Source organism: Danio rerio, chromosome 15, assembly GCF_049306965.1.
Source record: "Danio rerio strain Tuebingen ecotype United States chromosome 15, GRCz12tu, whole genome shotgun sequence".
Classification (NCBI taxonomy): Eukaryota; Metazoa; Chordata; class Actinopteri; order Cypriniformes; family Danionidae; genus Danio; species Danio rerio.
Window position 1 is genome coordinate 19,819,956 of NC_133190.1, and position 18,792 is coordinate 19,838,747.

An 18,792-nucleotide genomic window follows, 5' to 3' on the forward strand; every position below is an offset into this window, starting at 1 on the left:
TAATGGTAATGTTATGGTTGTTACGTGACTGTATTTACTTTTATTATTATTATGTATGTTTAAAACCAGCAGAATATACTATATATTTAACATGTCATGAACTTACTGTTATTCAAAAAATTGCTTAATAAAAATTTCCTAAGACAAGAATGGCTATTGTTTTGGTTTTATGTCAAACTACTGTAGGTTTTAAGTTACTACAGCAGATATAGGCTACCTATATCCTAATAATGGTAGTCAGAGTTATTTTAATGACCAAAATCGAGTAAAACGTCTCTTACTCTAGTACTTTTTGCATGCAAAAGTCAAATTTACAGTTTTCAACAACAAAATTTTGTCTCGTAAAAATGACCAGTGGGGTGTGAGAAAAAAAAGTTAATGTCAAGTTATATATTATATATAAAAGAAGTTGAACAAGTTGTCATAATATTCAGTCATAATGCATTTTTCTGTACATTTCCATTAGACGTTTTTTTCTAAATCTATAATTGGTAAATTGCTCCCAGGTCAATCTGGACTTTGTCTAATGAAGGTGAGGCGTATCTGAAAGGAGATTGTCCTATGTTCACATTTTTGCTTTTTTTTTTTTTTTTTTTTTTTTTGTCCTATGGAGTGCTGTCTTTTCCTTTCTGTATCACAATGACATGATCTGGCAACAAATCACAGTACAAACTGCAAAAAAATGAAATAAATTAGCCGAAGCTTACATGAGAACATCCATCCAGAGTACACTGTTACATTGACAACATGAGTAAGTAATTTGACTGTCTTATCCGTACACAATGACACAAGGACTTGTCATTCTGACGGCACTGACATGTTCATTGAGAGATGAACCAAGGACTTTAAGCAAGAGACTGGCTTTTGCAGGTAATCCATGCTGTTTGGCTATTTGTATGTGCTTTTTTGAGAAATGCACTTACTGCTTAGCAAATTTTAAATCTGACAAGTTTACCCAAGCGACTGAAAAAACTGTAATACAACACGAGTTAATGCAAAGATGAAAGGTCTGCAAAGACAAAAGTGTGTATTTTTATTTGCACATATCATTTTATAAAACTAGTAGTAGCGTATACATAATTCGGTTGTATATTTTTGGCTTAATATTTAATACGCGTTTTGATGTAACCATGTCTATAGTGGAATGGAATCTATAGTGGAATGGAACATCACAACCATGGTTTCTGCAGGTGTCAGTCACTATTTCAAATGTATGACTTTTTAAGTCTTCTCTTAAAACCATTGTGACCCCGACATTTCTCAGAGGTGGTTATAAATATACAAATGTTGCATGCACACATAACAATAGGCCTATATAAGCATGAGCATATTGCCAACACAAAATGTGCAACAGTCTTAACAATCATGGGCTATAGTTTATATAATCATTTATTCATTTGTTTAATTCAATATTAATAACCCAACCTCAACGAGACCGGTGGACAGCATGTTTTCAGGACAAGTCTATTGGTTTAATTTCGGAGATCATCCTCAATGGTCAGTTGTGGCCTGTGTTTATTTTCAATTTTAAAGTTTTCTAACGGGCGAATGACATGATCTAGTGGGTCTGTCATCTTTAATGTGCGCGTTCGTGATTTCAGGAGGCGTGGCTTTGGACAGCAGGGGAGGGATTGTATTTGAAATATTATGCTAACCAGTTAGCATTTTGGCAGATCACCCACTGCAGCTTTAACTGATGTCACACTAAAGCTCCAATCTGTCAGAAGTCAAACTATGGCATTTAAATGTGGTCAGTAATAAAGTTGAACTTATTGTGGTATTTTCAGTATTTTTGCTAGTAAGATTTGGAGGGGCTCAAAAAAATAAGCCAATGTTGTTCTTGAAAGTACCTTTTTGTCCCTGAAAAAGTACATAGTCAATGGCATAAAGACACACTTAAGGGAAGGTTTTCACTCATCAAAACAACTAATTGATAAAAGACACCAAACATCCCCTAAAAGGTCATTCAGGGTGACCATAACAGTTTAAATATCTAAAAAATACTATTCCTTCATTTTCTTTTCGGCTTAGTCCCTTTATTATTAAACGCCACGGCGGAATTGACCTACCAACTTATCCAGCACAATTTTACGCAGCGGATGACCTTCCGGCCGCAACCCATCTCTAGGAAACATCCATACACACTCATTCACACTCATACACTACGGAAAACTTAGCCTGCCCAATTCACCTGTACAGCATGTCTTTGGACTTGTGGGGGAAACCAGAGCACCCGGAGGAAAACCCACGCGAATGCAGTGAGAACATGCAAACTCCACACAGAAACGCCAACTGACCCAGCTGAGGCTCGAACCAGTGACCTTTTCCTGCTGTGAGGCAACGGCACTACCTACTGCGTCACCTAAAAATATTGTATGTATGGCAAATTTATATCCTAAATAGAGGGTCTCATCACCACAATTTATTTGTGTCTTTTGACAACCAAAGAGTGCTTAAACAGTCGGAAGTCTAAAAAGAAAGAGATGCTTGCTTAGCATGGCACAAGGTCCATTAGGCCTTGTTTTATTGGATTTGGCAACCAAAGTATGGAGTCCCTAAAGAGATAATTCACCCTAAAAATGAAAATGCACTCACCATTTACTGACCTACATGCATGTATTTCTACACGTTTATTCATACGTTTGCATCACTGAGAGCAGGAGAGAGACAGGCTGCACTAGTAAACAGTAACGTTATCTTCATAACATTGTTTGATTAAAATAAATGATTAACAAATGAGTCTGTCTCGACAGCCTTTACAAGTGAAGGAATTATCTACACACAATCTAAATTCCCAATTAGAATAATACTGCAAACTATATAATACTATTCATGGAAATACCTAAATAACAGACTAATCCAAATGCCCAACACAAGCCTGCAGTCCCATTGAGCAACTTGATAGCAACCGTCTTTTTAAAGAAGCGTAACCGATTGAAAAATTCAAGAGTGTGCTGTAACTGATGTGTTTTATGTCGTAGAACAAAACGTGAAAGTATTTTGAGTTTGTGTTAGCCACGAACCTTATTTAAGCGATTTTACTGAAACCCAATTGAGAAAACCCATTGACTTTGGGACGAGGGAACCGGAACTGCTAAAATTCTAACTCGCTTACAGGTTTTTGCATACAAATTGACGTCATAGTTCCTCCACTCAATTAGGAGTAGGCTAGCCTCAACAAGACTGACTGCTCATTTCGTCTACATCTAGGCCTATTAAACTACGTGCTTTAACATAGGCCAACGAACTGCAGTACAGACACCAATTCTCACTTAAGCTCATTTCAGGGTATGATTAGACCTGTCCAGTTTCATCTGGAATGCATCCCAGATGACCTTCTGAAGTGGTTTGAGCGATCGGATGGATATCTGATCAGAACAAAAAAACGAATGAAGTGAGCAAACAGCCTCAAAAACACAGACGTGACAGGAATATATATTGAATATAAATGTATTATATTAATTATTTGATAAATATATAATATAAAATTACATAAAATAATTAAAAGGACAAATGCTGGACCTTTTGGCAACACTTTTTCAGTTTAGGTCACAATTCACAGTATTAACAAACAATTAAACTAACACTACTAGCTTAATAAACTAACTAGCTGTTTATTAATAATTAGTAAGGTACAAATTGGGTTTATGTTTAGGTTAGGGTTAGGCATGCCCCCACCCCCGGCTACGGGCATGATGTAGTGGAGTAGCAAGTAACATGCTATTAGGTCATGTGACCGCTACATGGCGATCTTGGATAATAAGAAGCTTACCACCACTAGGAGTTTGTCAGAGCAGTGTGTCCTAGATGGGCTCACTTTCTGTTCTAATGTCCCACATTTGTCTTTAATCATATTCATCTGATCTATTCCCGAGGCTGTCTGCTCCAATGAGGTGTCTCTTCAGCGCTCACCATGACAACGAGACTCAAAGCAGTGACGTCGCATTGTAAACATTTGCATCTGCATCGTCGGTTCTCTCTCAGTGTTGTCATTTCGCTCAGTGTTGCTGTTTGTACTTCACCAAGGTGAGTTCAATACCGACAGTACGGGTGGAGCCACGCCAATCTCACGAAGTCCGCTTCGTGAAGCTTCACTCTGGCCCGTCTGTGCTGTAGCTCCTCGCGGTTTGCGTACATAAACGCAATATCGCGAAGAATATTACGTGTTTGTTGCTCGAATTGTGCCGCCGAGCATCATTTCCGTGAACACTGGCACGGACTGGCGCCCGGTTAGCTCGTGCACTCCCTGGGGCGTGCGGCTTGTGAACCCTAGGCAGGGATCAGTACAAGCCGTGAGGACCCTCAGGGAAACACTTGAGGCCGGTAGTGGGACCCCGCTGCGAGGGTTATGGTGGGTAGGAGCAGCGAGGGCCACTCATTGTCTATTTTAAACTATAGTTTAAAACTTTAGTTTACTACAGTTTAAAATAGAAACCATGTTAATGTTTTAACTGTATGCCTGGCTGTTATAATGTTTTGCTTTGTTTTTCAGCAGAGTTGTTGAGCAAAGAAGGACTTTTGAAGACAACCGTTGAAGACACCCGTGGGTTGTATTCATGAGCATGCGCATTATAATGTTTCCGTGCTGTTTTCTGAAAGTTTATCTTGTTTAGATAAATTTGCAGGTCAAACCAAATAAACTATACTCTAAACACCTGTCTTGTGTTTTATTTGTCCTCTACAGCAATACAGTCATATAAGTCTGTTGAATGCTTTTATGCAACATGGTTCAACAGTTACCGTAAGTAGTCTAACAAATAAATGATTGTTTTAAATGTACCTTCATTAGTCAACATTTGGTTTAGGTAATTAAAAGGTAATCAACGATGTCTAAAGACATAACGGTAATGTTATGTAATGTTGTTACATAACTGTATTTATTATTATTCAGTATGTTTAAGACCATGCAGCAGATTATGATATATATTTAACATGTCATGAACTTACAGTTATTCAAGAATCATAAGACAAGAATGGGTTTTGTTTTGGTTTTATGGCAAACTACTTTAGGTTTTAGGTTGACTACAGCAGGTTTAGGGTAGCAATATCATAATATTGGTAGTCAGGGTTATTTTAATGACCCAAATCAAGTAAAATGTGTCTTACTCGAGTACTTTTAGCATGCAAAAGTCAAATTATATAAATGCAGTTTCCAACAACAAAATTTTGTCGTTGAAATTGACCAGTGGGTGGTGAGAAAAAAATTTAATGTCAAGTTTTATATATATATATATATATATATATATATATATATATATATATATATATATATATATATATATATATATATATATATATATATATATATATATAAGAAGTTAAACAAGTTGTTTTTATTTACACACATTCTTTTATTAAAATAGGGTATACATAATTGGGTTTTATATTTTTTGGCTCAATAATTATAACTTTTTAGTCTACTCATTTTGATGTAAACATAATAGTACAAAAAGAAGAGTCATGTATTGTAAAACAGATATTTATAAAAAATCCATAGTGGAATGGAACATAACAACCATGGTTTCTGCAGGTGTCAGTCACTATTTCAAATGTATGACTTTTAAGTATTTTTTTTATTAATAAAATTTCAGTCTTATACAGGACTACATGCTAAGGATGTTTTAATTGTTGTTCCCAAACTTTTCAGCCCCCAAGCCTCAAAATAACATTGCCTGTGACTCGTGACCCCAACATTCCTCAGAGGTGGTTATAAATATACAAATTTTGCACACACAACAATTGACCTATATAAACATGTGCATATTACACAAAAAAGTGCAACAGACTTAACAATCATAGGCTTTATATAATGATTTATTTATTTGTTTAATTTATTATTAACTTCACCTCAATGAGACTGGTGGACAGCATGTTTTCAGCACAAGTCAATTGGTTTAATTTTGGAGATCATCCTCAATGTTCAGTTGTGGCCTGTGTTTATTTTCAATGCATTTGCTTCCTATAAAGGAGCCAGAAAGTTTAACTTGGTGCTACAAAAATCAGTCTGTGTTGTTAATCTAACATACTATTCAATCTAATGCACAATCCTATGACAAAAAATGAAAGGATGAGGTCTTTTTTTGCATGTTGTTGCTTTTTATGTAACTATTTACTATTTTTATTTACTGTGGGTTATGGGTAAATATTAATTAATACTATTTGATTTAAATACTGCATTAACTAGTCAGATGTCATCATAACCACACTTTTGATGTACTAAAAATGTTTCCTAAAAAATTGCAAGAACAAAAATTAAAACAAGACTAATTTTTAAAATACAAATTTATTACATCGTATACAATATCATTAGGAGAAAATAGCAATCTGTTAACGTTTTAAAGTAAAAAAAAAAAAACTGTAGCCTACTCTCATTCATTAGACAGAAAACAAACTGGCCAGCACATGCAAATGCCCTCAGTCACAATTTGGCCATTTTAATAAAATAATAATAATAAAAAAAAACAATAATTATAAATTCTGCAGAATTTATCTGGAAAAAAATACATTTGAAAATTCCTGGATATCAACAATAGCCAAAATATTTTCAAATTAATTTAATATGGTCTGATTCTGGTGCTCCACACCTTTTTATTGCTCATTTTTATTTTAGAAATAGATTAGTGAACAAGGAGACCACAATTAAATAGAATGTAAATATTAGAGTAGGGTACTCTGCAACAAATAAGGCAGGGATAATAAGACAAAAAATCTGAAGAAATACATTTTAGAACTCAGATTAAGTAATTTATTTCAGACAAATAGTTATTGAAATTCAAAATACACCACTCCCGTTTTAAAAAGGGCATACTTTAAAGTGCTGTGTGCATTATACATGGTTTCCTGACTGCCAATTGGTTACTGTTATATAAGAAAGCTACTGCACACAGACAGACTCTCTTATACAGCGCCTTTGCACGTCACAGAAGTTAGCTGTTTCATCATCCTAGGGGTTTTGATAGAATACGAATTGGTAGAGTAAAATATTTCAATGCAATTAAATAAACATAATTGATGTAATATATCAATATTTTAACCCACGGAATAAAAAAAAAAAACACAGCCCACAGCAAGTGGTTAAAACTAGCCCCATTCTGCAGGAAACTGCAGGCTTGTTAACCCTGGTACAGCTCTTGATTTACACTTCAATAACCTTTTTTTTTTTTAAATTTTGTTACTTTCTTAAGTTATCAGCAAAATTGTTGACATTTATTTTGATTGTACTTCTATTCTTTTGTTACAGTTAATTTTTTCTAGAACTTTAGTTTTTTAATATGTATTCCCTTTTTGATTGATATTTTTGCCTCTCATGTTGCCCTATCTTTCTGTGTGTCTGTTTTGTTGGTTCCTGAGTAATCCCTGACAACGGATTCTTCAGTTCTGACAGACCTTCTGGTGCTTCACGAGTTACCTTTTCCAATGTGAAGCCTGTGGTTCCTTGAGCTGCTACCTAGATTGGAGCTCCCACTTTCTTGACCAGCCAGTTTTCCTATATGTGCCCTGCCCTATTGTGTCTTCCTGCCTCATCCTCTTGTGTTCCTGTTTTGTAAATAAACTGTACCCTGTTCATACTGCTTCTGGGTCCTCCCTTAAAAAGCAGTGACAGACAACATTCATTTTTGAAAGGTAAGACATCTGTTTTAAAAATAAGTCAGATCTAAAATCTAATTAAAATGTTTGATTGCTCCTGTTTCACTTTTTGTAGTGAACCTTTGTAGTAGCATTTTAGAAATAAACATGATTAAGGTTTTGCATTATTTTCACACCGTTTCTCTTGACCAGCGAATCAGAGTTGTCAGCTGGACAGTGCTTTTCTCCATTTTCAGAGCTGGTGTGTCAAATCAAGTCTAATAATGAAAAAAAGAACTCATATGTGCAAAAAGTGTGGAGCAATGATTGGACTTTCCATTCTGTGCACGGGACAGGCTTTAAACTCATATTTTTTTGAGACGTTGACAAAGGGCTCTGTTTTTAATGGTCCATGCACAAAATGGAAAGCGCAGGGCGCAAACGCATTCAGGACGTGTCAGAATCCACTTTTGCTAATTTAAGGACGGGAAAACCCGCTTTGCGCCGTGGCGCATGGTCTAAAAGGGTTGAGTTTATTTTCTTAGTCAGTTATAGGTGTGTTTTGAGAATAAACCAATCAGAGTCTCATCTCCCATTACCTTTAAGAGCCAGCTGAGTCGCACCATAAGCACATTTGCTATTTACAGGACGTAAGGTAAGTGTAAGTGAAAAAACTGAGCATTTCACAAGCAAACAGTTAACAGTTTTTTTGACAGAAAACAGTTGAACAGAGCATCTACCGCGTGAGAATGAGAGATAAATTATCTACTTTCACTTAAGCTCTCGTAGATAGGGAAACCTTTATGCACAGACATCAATTAGCCTATAAATAATTAATTTTGTTTGTTAAGCGCAAAGATTTGTTTCAAAACTATTTCTAAATTTAGTTCTAATTTCCAGAAAATGAATAAATGAACAATAATAACGAAGTGTGTTCAAAAACCTGAGTTATATCCTAAAACACATGCTGTGCCCCATATGGTCTAAAACCTGACAGGTGGGCAAATCTAAGCTTGTTTTTAATAAAACAAATATAAATATGGATATAATAAATAATACTGCTAATAATAATATTATACAAAAGCAAATTGAACTGAAAAAGCCTCCCGAGATGGAGGCATAAAAGCAGTGGTTTTTCATATTTATGTAGGCTAGAAAATAATATGTTTTGTAATATTTTAATCCATTATATTTATATCCTATATATTCTTATTATATCCTTAATATTTAAAATTTTATATGTAAAGATATTTGCGTATTGCTCTACATCTTGTGTGTTAGGCTATTAAGCAGTGTGTAAGCGAGGCGCAACTCTGAGCTGGAGTTTAGACTGGGTTTGTTTTGGTCTAATGAAAAATCTATTATAGTTTCTCAAAATAGCAACGCGCCAGCAGTGTGCCTCAGAACGCCTTCTTTTTTAGACTACAACACCTATGTGCGCACATGAGCGCAAATGCATTTGCTATTTAAACAACGTGGTGCAAAACAGCAAAACGGCACTTGCGTCAAGCTGAAACTAGCAAATAACATTTGCAACGCGCCTTGCGCCGCATTGTTCCGGGTGTATGATAGGGCCCTAAAGGGTGCTGTTAAACGTCAGTATTCAGGGTACCCCTGGGATCCTCCAAATGAAATTCAAGGCTTTTTAAGACCATTTCAAATGAAATTCAATGCCAACTTCGTACTCATTCCGACAGAAGTATAAGGGGAAAATGGCAAACCTGTATAAATTGTGAACTCTAGAAAATAATTATATATAAGTGAGCTACTGGAATTAAATAATACATTTTATTTTAACTATCAGTTATATTCAATCGTCGTCCACCCTGTAGCGAATATGAAGGTCCAACTGCTTACTTTTCGTCATCTTATTGAGACTCTTGTCAAACATGACCACAATCCCATTGGCCTTATTTACCTGGTCAGTCAGTTCTTTAGTTATAAAAGGAGCTGATACAAATTTAGTAATATATGCAGTTTTGTTGCTTCCACATGAGAATGTAGCTGCAACCTCAGAGTCAGCAAACATGGTTTTGAAGTTCTCATTCGATGTGTAAGAGTGGTGCTCAGAGATTGTTTTAAAGACCTACATCACCTCTGCCCGCAAAGTTGTTGTTAAGCCACAGTAAGGATAGGATGTTCCTTGGCTGTGGTGGCAATGCTTCCAATGTAGAAATTTCTTCATTACTGATAGCCAACCTGTTTCAGTAATCGAAGAGGTCTCCGGTGCACAGAACTGCACAATAGCTGGCTGGAGCTGACGAGCAGTACTACACACGGTGTGTTTGGCACTCCTCATATGGGAGTCTAGAGCCCACATCGTCGCTAGCTTAAAAGATTTCTGGCACCAACAGCAGTAGGCGTTGTGGTCATTTCCAGTCACAGGCTTGACTTAAACGTAATTTGGATTTCTTGGCCACAACAGATAAAACCGACACTTTCCCATTTTAGCTGACAAACTAGGCTAGCAACAATCTTGTTCTGTACCTCACTTGTCTAGTAACCATAGTAACGGGTGCTCACGCTTTCGCACTTTCTGCTATGACGTGCATGAATTTTTAATTAGCCTACATTAGTAACAGTTCATTTTGTTATGGTATGTACTTAATCCTAGGAAAGGCAAAAATAAATGAATAAAATAAGACCTTTTTAATGAAATTAAGGACTTTGTAAACCATATTCAAGGCCTTAATTTGAGATGATCAAATTTAAGACTATTTCAATGCTTTTAGGACCCCGCGGGTACTCTAGTATTAAATCATGTTCATACGCCTTACACTCGTCCCATTTAACATGCAGTATTTTTTTTTTCTCTCCCAAAATAAAATCATTTTCCTAACTTATTTGACTGAGCGAGGATGTTTAGCCTCACCACTGCGGACATGATGCACAATGAGCATTTGTGCATGTCTGGGGGTGGGGGAAGTGAACAGAAATCATAATTACTTTGCTGATTTCATTTCCATTCGAATGTATAATTTTTAACAACAAAATAAATATCTTAACACAAAAAGATGAATTTACCCATCTTATAATTATAAATACAACTGCTGCAGAGGCCACTCATTTGGCATCATGCAAAAGTAGCTTTTTCAGTCTTTATGATGTCAAAGATGTGTGTAGCTGGAGATGATCTGTTCTAGTGCCGTAAAACTGTCCAGAAAATCCTCCTCCGAGATTCCAAACTTTGTATACTGGTGAATATAGGCCCTACAAGAAAACAAGCGCATTTTTATGAAGCAATAAAGTTAGCCAAATTTTGCTATTCAAATGTCTTTCTCACCTTGAAGCAAACATGTTCCAAGCCTTTCTAACTATATTGTCCAGGGGTTTCAGAAGCGACTGGCTGTTACTGACCAAAGTGGCCGACTTCTCATATCCATTGAACGGTATAGGCGAGCTCCATGTGCTGAAACTATTCTCTGCTTTAAGCCACGGCACATATAACAAGGGATCCTTAAATCCATCTGTTGATTGAAGAATTCTTGCTTGTTAGCTTCTCATTCAGGTCACTTATAAAATATCATTTTTCTAAACTAACCTTTACTCATTGTGATAAGCGATATTATTGTCATATTGAGATTATTTTAGGTCACACTTTATTTCGATAGTACGTTAGTTGAATTTAAGTTACATCGCATCTACATGCCAACAATTTCTCATTAGACTATAAGTAGACTGTTGGGTTGGGCTTAGGGTTAGTGTAAGTTGACATGTACTTGCAAAGTTACTTATAGTCAGTTAAATGTCTGTTGAAGGAGAAGTATCAGCAGATATTAAGCAGATAGTCTACTAATACTTTAATGGACTATCAAAATAAATATCCCTCATTATCTCATTTTATGCCACTAATAATATAATTATTATACAGCAGAATAGTAATGTAAATAGTCATAAACATTTTCAAAAGACAAATTATTTAGATCTGTAATTTGATGTTAAAAAGGTACAAGTATGTTAAAAAGGTTAATGTTAAAATTTCCTATATACACACTACTAAATGTCCTATTAGGTAAATGTACAATTAAAAACCTCAACACCGTGTTTAAGGTTATTTGTGAATTTGTAAATATTTATTACAAGACTAAAAATGATTGAGGTCATGTCCATATAAGTCCTAGGTCTATTGATAACCAAACTTTTTCCCATTGACTTCCACTGTATAGAAAAAAAAAACTTCTACTGAAATTGATGGGAACTATTTTAAGAGTAAATAATTTCTTCTAAAAATAAAAAACTATTTCAGCCTCCTGTTTATGTTTAGCTATTTGTCTTAAGACGCAATGAAAAGAAACAATTTATTAATATAAAAGTAAAATTACTTTTTTTTTTTACAAAAGGAGTCTAAGAAAAAAAATCCTGGAATAAATTTCTGATGGTACTGAACATGATGTGTTTATACAAAAGTAATTGAAAGAAGTGTTCCGTAAAGTCTAACCAAGAATGTTCTCCGATTAAAATAATGCATGTAAATGGCTGGAAGTATATTGGAAGTCCACTCGCCTGTAACTGCAGTAGACACGTCTTTCCCTCTAAGTATTAAAAGATTAGCCAGTGACGAATTGAAACTTTTATGCCTGATGTTTGTCACACTCTCTGCTCCAGATAGGACCACTGATGGGACATTCACCGTCCAGTCAATCCCTTTAAGAAAGATTTTTTTAGTTGATAATTGATGAAAGGCTTGTTTCACATACAAAGAAATTACATTTACTCAACGTTTACTCAATCTCAGGTGAAAAAAAGAAGATATATTAAAGAATGTTGGAAACTGGCACAAAAAAGAGAGGATGTCAATGGCCACCAGTTTCCAACATTCTTTAAAATATCTGTTTTCAAGGAAACTTAAACAGGTTTAGAACAAGTAAATAGTAAATGATGAGTTTTTATTTTGGGTAACTATCCCTTAATGTAATATGTAAACCCCGGTCAGATCACATGAATTTGCCACAATTTCGACATGTTTTCCTTGACGTAGGGTGTCGTGACACAAGATTCAATTGCTTCTTCTTGCGTAATGAGACATAGTTCACGATAACCAAGCCCATGCCTGTGACACTTCATGACACCATGGCAGAAAGCATGTTGCATGTTTAATTTTTTTCTCATTCTTCACGATGAGTTCCATATTGTGGGTGAGCAATAAGAGCACATTTTTTCTTGGTTATCTCAATGGGTGCTGCCGTTATTACGATGGCCAGGTAATCAAAAATATAGGTTGCATAATTGAATGGGTGGGTCATATCAGTCATTAGTTATGCAAACTTTAACTACTTTTTCTAAAATATTAAGGGCTTTTTAAGCAATTTTATCTGAAAGACTGGCACAAACATCTTCATTTTCACAAGTTTCTGAATTCTCTCATCCTTCCAATCGAGTTTGATCTTCCGAGAAAATCTGGGAACATGTTCAGTGCTGCAAATACGTTGCAAAAGCATTTCCTGCTGATTCAACTTGTCATTAACAGGGTAAGCAGTTTAATATAGGCTACTCTGAAACTATGAATATTTCACTAATTTTATCAAGGCTACATTTTTATTTTATTTCACAAACCAACACAATCTCATGGCAATTAGTGTTTTGGTGCATATAGTGGACTTGTTTTAAAGCATGTCACCTCAATTGTTATTCGTTATTCTTGTTTAAAGATAACTAATTATACAAATTATAGCAAACGAAATTCGTTTCTAAGAAAAATATACAAATGATATTTTTGTTTGTGCTTGTATCACAAATCTCAGGTATATATTTGCTCATTTTTTAAATATGTCTTTATTTTAAAGATTATGTCTTGAGCATCTGATTTTTCCTTGCTGCTGCTTATGTCCTTTCATTTTCTGCGTCTTACTCATGGCAAAGGACAGTAAGAAACCCAGGGGAGGAAAATATACATTAAGATTTCAAAAAAAATATCTTGATATTAAAAATTAATCATAAGTTTGATCCAATCCATGTTGTAACGAATGCCTTTAAATAATGTAGTTATTAGTTGTCTGCAAGCATCAGTGTTTATTGAGATTAAAATAAGATTAAAAAAGTGAAATTGAGATAAGAAATATTTGTTATAGAACACTTGTGACTGCTTTGGGAAATAATGCTTGTTGTAGACGTCACAGAATGACTAATCGTGAAAGAAAATGTTGACTAGCACTATTGTTACCAATGACAAGTCAAAATTTATCAAGACAAAAATCACATAATCTGACATAATGACTTTCGTAATCGACAATAAAAAGTGTGTGCTCTGACTGGGGCTTTAGTATTCTTCAATTTGTGTCATATATAAAAGATTCCTTTATAACAGTACATTGGCTTACGTCATCATAGCACTCACCTTCCTCCATCCTAGCACTAGCAATTAGCATCTGACGCAGATGCTTGAGCAAACCAGGCCAGTTAAACACACTATAGGCCAGTGACGTGCTAGACATTTGAGGAATGTTACACAAGCTGAGCAGTTTGTACTCTGGGTGACACACCAAGGAGGTAAGCAATTCCCCTGTACACAGCGGATAAACACAACTGAATAAGTGTCATTTCAGTGAATTGACTGTCTGTTATTGATGAAAAATTAGTCATTTGTACCTATGGGGTTCCTGCTGTAATAGTCGGGTGAATGAGCGGTGTAAACGGGCTGAAGGACGCTGGCCAGTTGGTGAGAGATAACTTTATTTATGTCACTGATGGAGATGTGCTTGATGTTCATCAGCTGGCTGCAGATTTTGTGCACCGTGTCATTCTCATGAACCAGAATAGCATCAGAGAGCTGGTAGAGATGGGACAGAGTCAGAACAGAGTTGTAGTTTTGCACAATCACCTGTAAAAGAGTATAAAAACAGTTATTAGAGTGAAATTTAAAAAATAATGAACCTTTTATTTAATTATAGTTCAAAACATTTGATATAAGAAATATTATCTTTACATTTCTGTTGGTTTACTATGGCTTTTAAAACTGCAAGACAACACAGGTGAATAAAGTAAATCTAAAATATTTCAATAATAAAAATCTGTGTACTTTACCAGCTGATTAATCACAGTGATTTTTTTTGTATTTTTGAAAAAGCTAAACAAGAAAATGTAATGCACACTTCTGAAGTTTGTTTTTCTATTACATAGTTTAAGGAAGGACCCACTAAAAATGTGTGCATGTGTATACAAATTCTGACTTAAAGTTACTTTTATTCTACCAACCAGTTTTTTTGGGAAATGGAAATGACTCAGGCTTCTCCCTAAAGATAATAAGATGATGTACTAGAGGTATCATTGTTGAAAAAAAATATTTCTCAGCTTTTATTTACATTTGAACAAAAACTAATGTAATATTTGGCACTGAAGGCAAAATAAACATAGCTTTACCCTCATTTAGATTTTTGTCTTCACAAAAGTTATCATTAACATAATTTTATTATTAATCATATTTATTTCAAATCACTTTTGTCAAACATAATTTGATGCAAACACCAAAATAGTATGCCTCGTCTTGTAAAGTGTGTAAATGTGTCTGGGTCAGTGTAAAATGTGGCATAATCAAATGCAATAATTTCATTTTGTTGACATAATATTCATTGATTCATTTATTTTCTTTTTTGGCTTAGTCCCTTTATTAATCTGGGGTCGCCACAGCGTAATGAACCGCCTGTTGACAATGATTAAAGGTTATTACAGAGCAGGGGTTTGAATATCTATTTTTATCACTTCATGATTGAGAAAAGCTTATTGAAAATGAGTTTAATATTATAAAAATGTCAGGCAGATGCTTTATGAACAAATATTTAGAATATAACTGTACAATAGATTTTACATTGGCCAAATTAGACCAATCTAAAGTGTGTAATAAAAAAACCTTTTGGGTATCCCCCACCCAGTAGTCTAATATTTAGACATTTGATTTAAAATATCTCTAAAACTGTCATATTTGTGTAACAAAGTATTTTCTTTAAAATTTCAATATTATACATAATTTAAAGCAGAAAAAAAATTATACTAAAATAAAAAAATAAATAAATCAACACAGGCTCATTCTGAAAACGCACCGCTATGTATATTTCTGGAGAGTGCCAAATACATGCTAGGAGCTAATTTTTTTTTTAGCAGTTTTTGTTTTTTTGCGAATCCACCAGAGGCCGCTGTGTACGTTTTTTTCAGATCACAAATTTCACTGGCGAGTGCCATTCACACCTGCTGTTCTCATGTAAATCTACTAGAGGCCACTGACTGACCAATCAACAGACCCACCCTTCTCCTTCCCTAAAGCCAACCAATAGTGTTTTCAAAAGCACAGATTGACCCAGCCACCCACTTCCCTAATCCAACCGACAGTTTTAAAAAGCAATCCAGAAAAAGTCCTCACCTGATTTTTATCACGTTTTCAGGTTTTACCACATTCTCACCCTGTTATTTACTTGTTTTTGTCTTACCTGCGTCTCAAGTCTGCTGATGTACATAGTAAGCTACATAACAAACTGGTAACATCGGTTACCAGTGAATTATGTATAATTTATGTTGCATTATATCATGCAAATACATGATCGTGTTATTGTAAATGTGCAGATAAATAATGTATGTGTGTTAACTGTTCACTAACAAAATATTGAATGTATCCTTGGCCACATTATTTTTCAGTCTTTTTTTTTATTGCGTACCCATCATATAAACCCCCAAAATAATTGAGTTAAAATAAGTTCTAAGTCTCCAAGTATACATGTTTAAAGACTTTGCTGGATATGACAAAAGGTGACTAAATAAACAAGTTAAACAAGAATTGAGCTTAATTTTACAATAAATGTTTGGATTAATTGAGATTAAAAAAAATACATAGACTGCCCTAATTTAAATGCAAAAAAAAGCCCACTACCTCACCAGCTCCATACGGCCAGGTCACTTGATTTAAGATGAAGGACTGTGGGTAAAGATCCCTCAGACGTTGAGTGATGTAGGTGCCCACACCAGAGCCAGTGCCGCCTGCAACACTCATCATGGTGAAGATCCCGGCCAGACGATCACAGCGCTCCACCTCCATCCGCACTAGATCCTCCACATCCTCCTTGTGACGAGGACCATGAACACAGAACCTGCAGAAAACTACATTAAGCTCAGACATCATCACAAACACATCAAACACTCAAGAGCAGATCCTCTTACCCATTAGCCCAGTTGTTTCCAGAGCCCTGCTTCTGGGAGAAATGTGCTTTGTCTCCATATCTCCATCTTCCAGATTTTGAAGCCTTGGCTAGGGCCTGTGAGATAACTTTGGGCTCCATATCAACAAGTACTGACCGTGCCACGAGCTCTGAAAGACATAAAATGACCTTGTTATGAAAATTAATCATGGTTTTACTTTAAAACAGTATTTAAACAGCGTTTGGGGAAAGTTACTTTTGAAAGTAATTCATTACAATAATGAGTTACTCCCCCCCTCAAAAAAGTAACTAGTTAAATTACTTAAGTAATGTGTTACGTTATTTTTCAGTTACTTTTACGTTTTTTCTTTCTTTTTTATATAGAATAGTACTGTCTTTTTAAAACGAGGATGCAATGTATAACCTACACCTTCATTTACCTCTAAAACATCATATACATCTGTATACAAAACTAAATATTTTAGGATAATTTTATCTGAGAACTTCCTGAGCCCAGAGCTATACATGTCATATAAAGAGACTAATGAAAGTTTAAAGCAATGTGTTTGCTACTGTTGTCCTATTTGTCTTAAGTAAAATCACTGTCTGTTGAGGCAATCCTCTTTTCCTTTTCTTCAATGCGATCAAATTAATGAACACATTCCCTCATTGACTGTGTGATTCATTGTGACTAAAAAGTAACTCACAATACATTTTTAGAAAACTCAAATATTACATTTTTGTAATGTGTTACTTTGCTGGTTACTTAGAAAAGTAATATTATTACGTAACTCACGTTACTTGCGTTACCCCCATTTAAACCAACCACCAATCAACCATGCTACCGTTTCATATAGTTTAACCATGGCGTTTGTAGTAACGTTACGTTAAAACTGTTATTACAAATGCTACTCCAAAAACAATGGTTATTACAGTTTCACTATACTAAAACCACAAGAAGCTAATAAATATCAAATAACGTTATTAGAGATGTGTTAGCAAACATAAGTGTGCTAAACATACCTCCAGCGGAGTTTTGATAGAAGAATCTCTCGTCGCTGCATTGCTTGTACTTCTTTCTGTTTGGTCCATTAGAATCATCGCTTATGACACTGAATAGCTCGTGTCCTATTTGGTTTCCACACTGACCTAACTGTAAGCTTACAACCGACATATCTCAGCAATTAAACATCGCGACAGCATAGCATTGTGTATAAAGTTAATATAACGTTAAGTTAAACTAGGTTTAACTTAAATTAACGAGGTGACATTAATGTAAGGAGAGACAGAACAACCCTAAGACATAAACAATATCAAATAACTTTACGTTTCTAACGTTACTGCTTCAGACTTTTATGAAGTAGAAGCTGAACATCTGACAGTAGTGTTTACGGTTGAAGGCGGGTGAAGGTTTGTAAGCATCGGTACTGATGCATGATGGGACATTGAGTAAAAAAGTACCACCAGCAGATGGCGCACAAAACACATTTAGATTTCTGCGACTCACTTGTTCTGCTTTTGTATTCATGTACAAATCACATTCAAAATGAAAGAAATATTCTTTATTTCTACATTTTCTTTATTTTAATGTTATTCCTTCTTTTTTACTTTATTTATATTGCTTTTATTTTGTAAGACATCGTAGTTAAAATACGTTTTTGGATTATTTCTAGCCTTTATGGGTCTATTTATTCTCCAATTGTACAACTTTGAAATTTTCTGTATTCTTAGAGAAATAAAGCATATTTTTACATTTTGATTAGAAAAAATCTATTGATTTAGCCTCTATAATCCCCATATGTAATCATCTATTTGTAGTTAAATAATAACATATATATTTTTACAGAAATAACCTTTAATTGTATATTTTTATCTACTGTTCTATTAATTATTAAATATTTTAAACATAAATTTAAGTTTGTGTAACAAACAGTACTTTTATTATTTAATCAAAAGTGTAATTATATATATTAATATATATATAAATAATATATATTTATAATATATATATAAACTACACATTTCAAGCAAACAATAGATAGATAGATAGATAGATAGATAGATAGATAGATAGATAGATAGATAGATAGATAGATAGATAGATAGA

General features: G+C 34.6%; 1 protein-coding gene and 1 long non-coding RNA gene across 4 annotated transcripts; both read right to left on the minus strand.

The window, feature by feature from the left end:
* Positions 1 to 570: 570 nt before the first annotated feature.
* On the minus strand, positions 571 to 3,942 carry LOC141377810 (uncharacterized). The gene is made up of 2 exons (XR_012390737.1): positions 3,773 to 3,942; positions 571 to 3,368 (listed from the first exon to the last, which is right to left on the minus strand). It is a non-coding gene; the product is annotated as an uncharacterized lncRNA (long non-coding RNA).
* Positions 3,943 to 10,512: 6,570 nt separating this feature from the next.
* Positions 10,513 to 18,071, minus strand: tubd1 (tubulin, delta 1). 3 transcript variants are annotated; one of them, XM_005157418.6, is made up of 8 exons: positions 17,709 to 18,065; positions 16,708 to 16,855; positions 16,426 to 16,637; positions 14,152 to 14,383; positions 13,901 to 14,065; positions 12,070 to 12,210; positions 10,850 to 11,033; positions 10,513 to 10,776 (listed from the first exon to the last, which is right to left on the minus strand). In XM_005157418.6, the coding sequence occupies exons 3-8, from the start codon at positions 16,432 to 16,434 to the stop codon at positions 10,674 to 10,676; spliced, it is 834 nt and encodes a 277-aa protein (XP_005157475.1). In that variant the 5' UTR covers positions 16,435 to 16,637; positions 16,708 to 16,855; positions 17,709 to 18,065; the 3' UTR covers positions 10,513 to 10,673. The 3 variants fall into 3 exon arrangements, with proteins under 3 accessions (XP_005157475.1, XP_021337053.1, NP_001002093.1); XM_021481378.3 differs by having other exon boundaries at positions 14,152 to 14,332; positions 16,421 to 16,637; NM_001002093.1 differs by having other exon boundaries at positions 10,525 to 10,776; positions 16,421 to 16,637; positions 17,709 to 18,071.
* Positions 18,072 to 18,792: the final 721 nt, after the last annotated feature.

Bases quoted from the DNA above. Each gene is read 5' to 3' on its own strand.
- tubd1 (NM_001002093.1), bottom strand. From the start codon at position 17,859: ATGTCGGTTGTAAGCTTACAGTTAGGTCAGTGTGGAAACCAAATAGGA. The intron at 16,856-17,708 runs GTATGTTTAGCA...TATGTCTTTCAG, and splicing joins CTATCAAAACTCCGCTGGAG to AGCTCGTGGCACGGTCAGTA. The intron at 10,777-10,849 runs GTGAGAAAGACA...GTTTTCTTGTAG, and splicing joins TGGAACATGTTTGCTTCAAG to GGCCTATATTCACCAGTATA.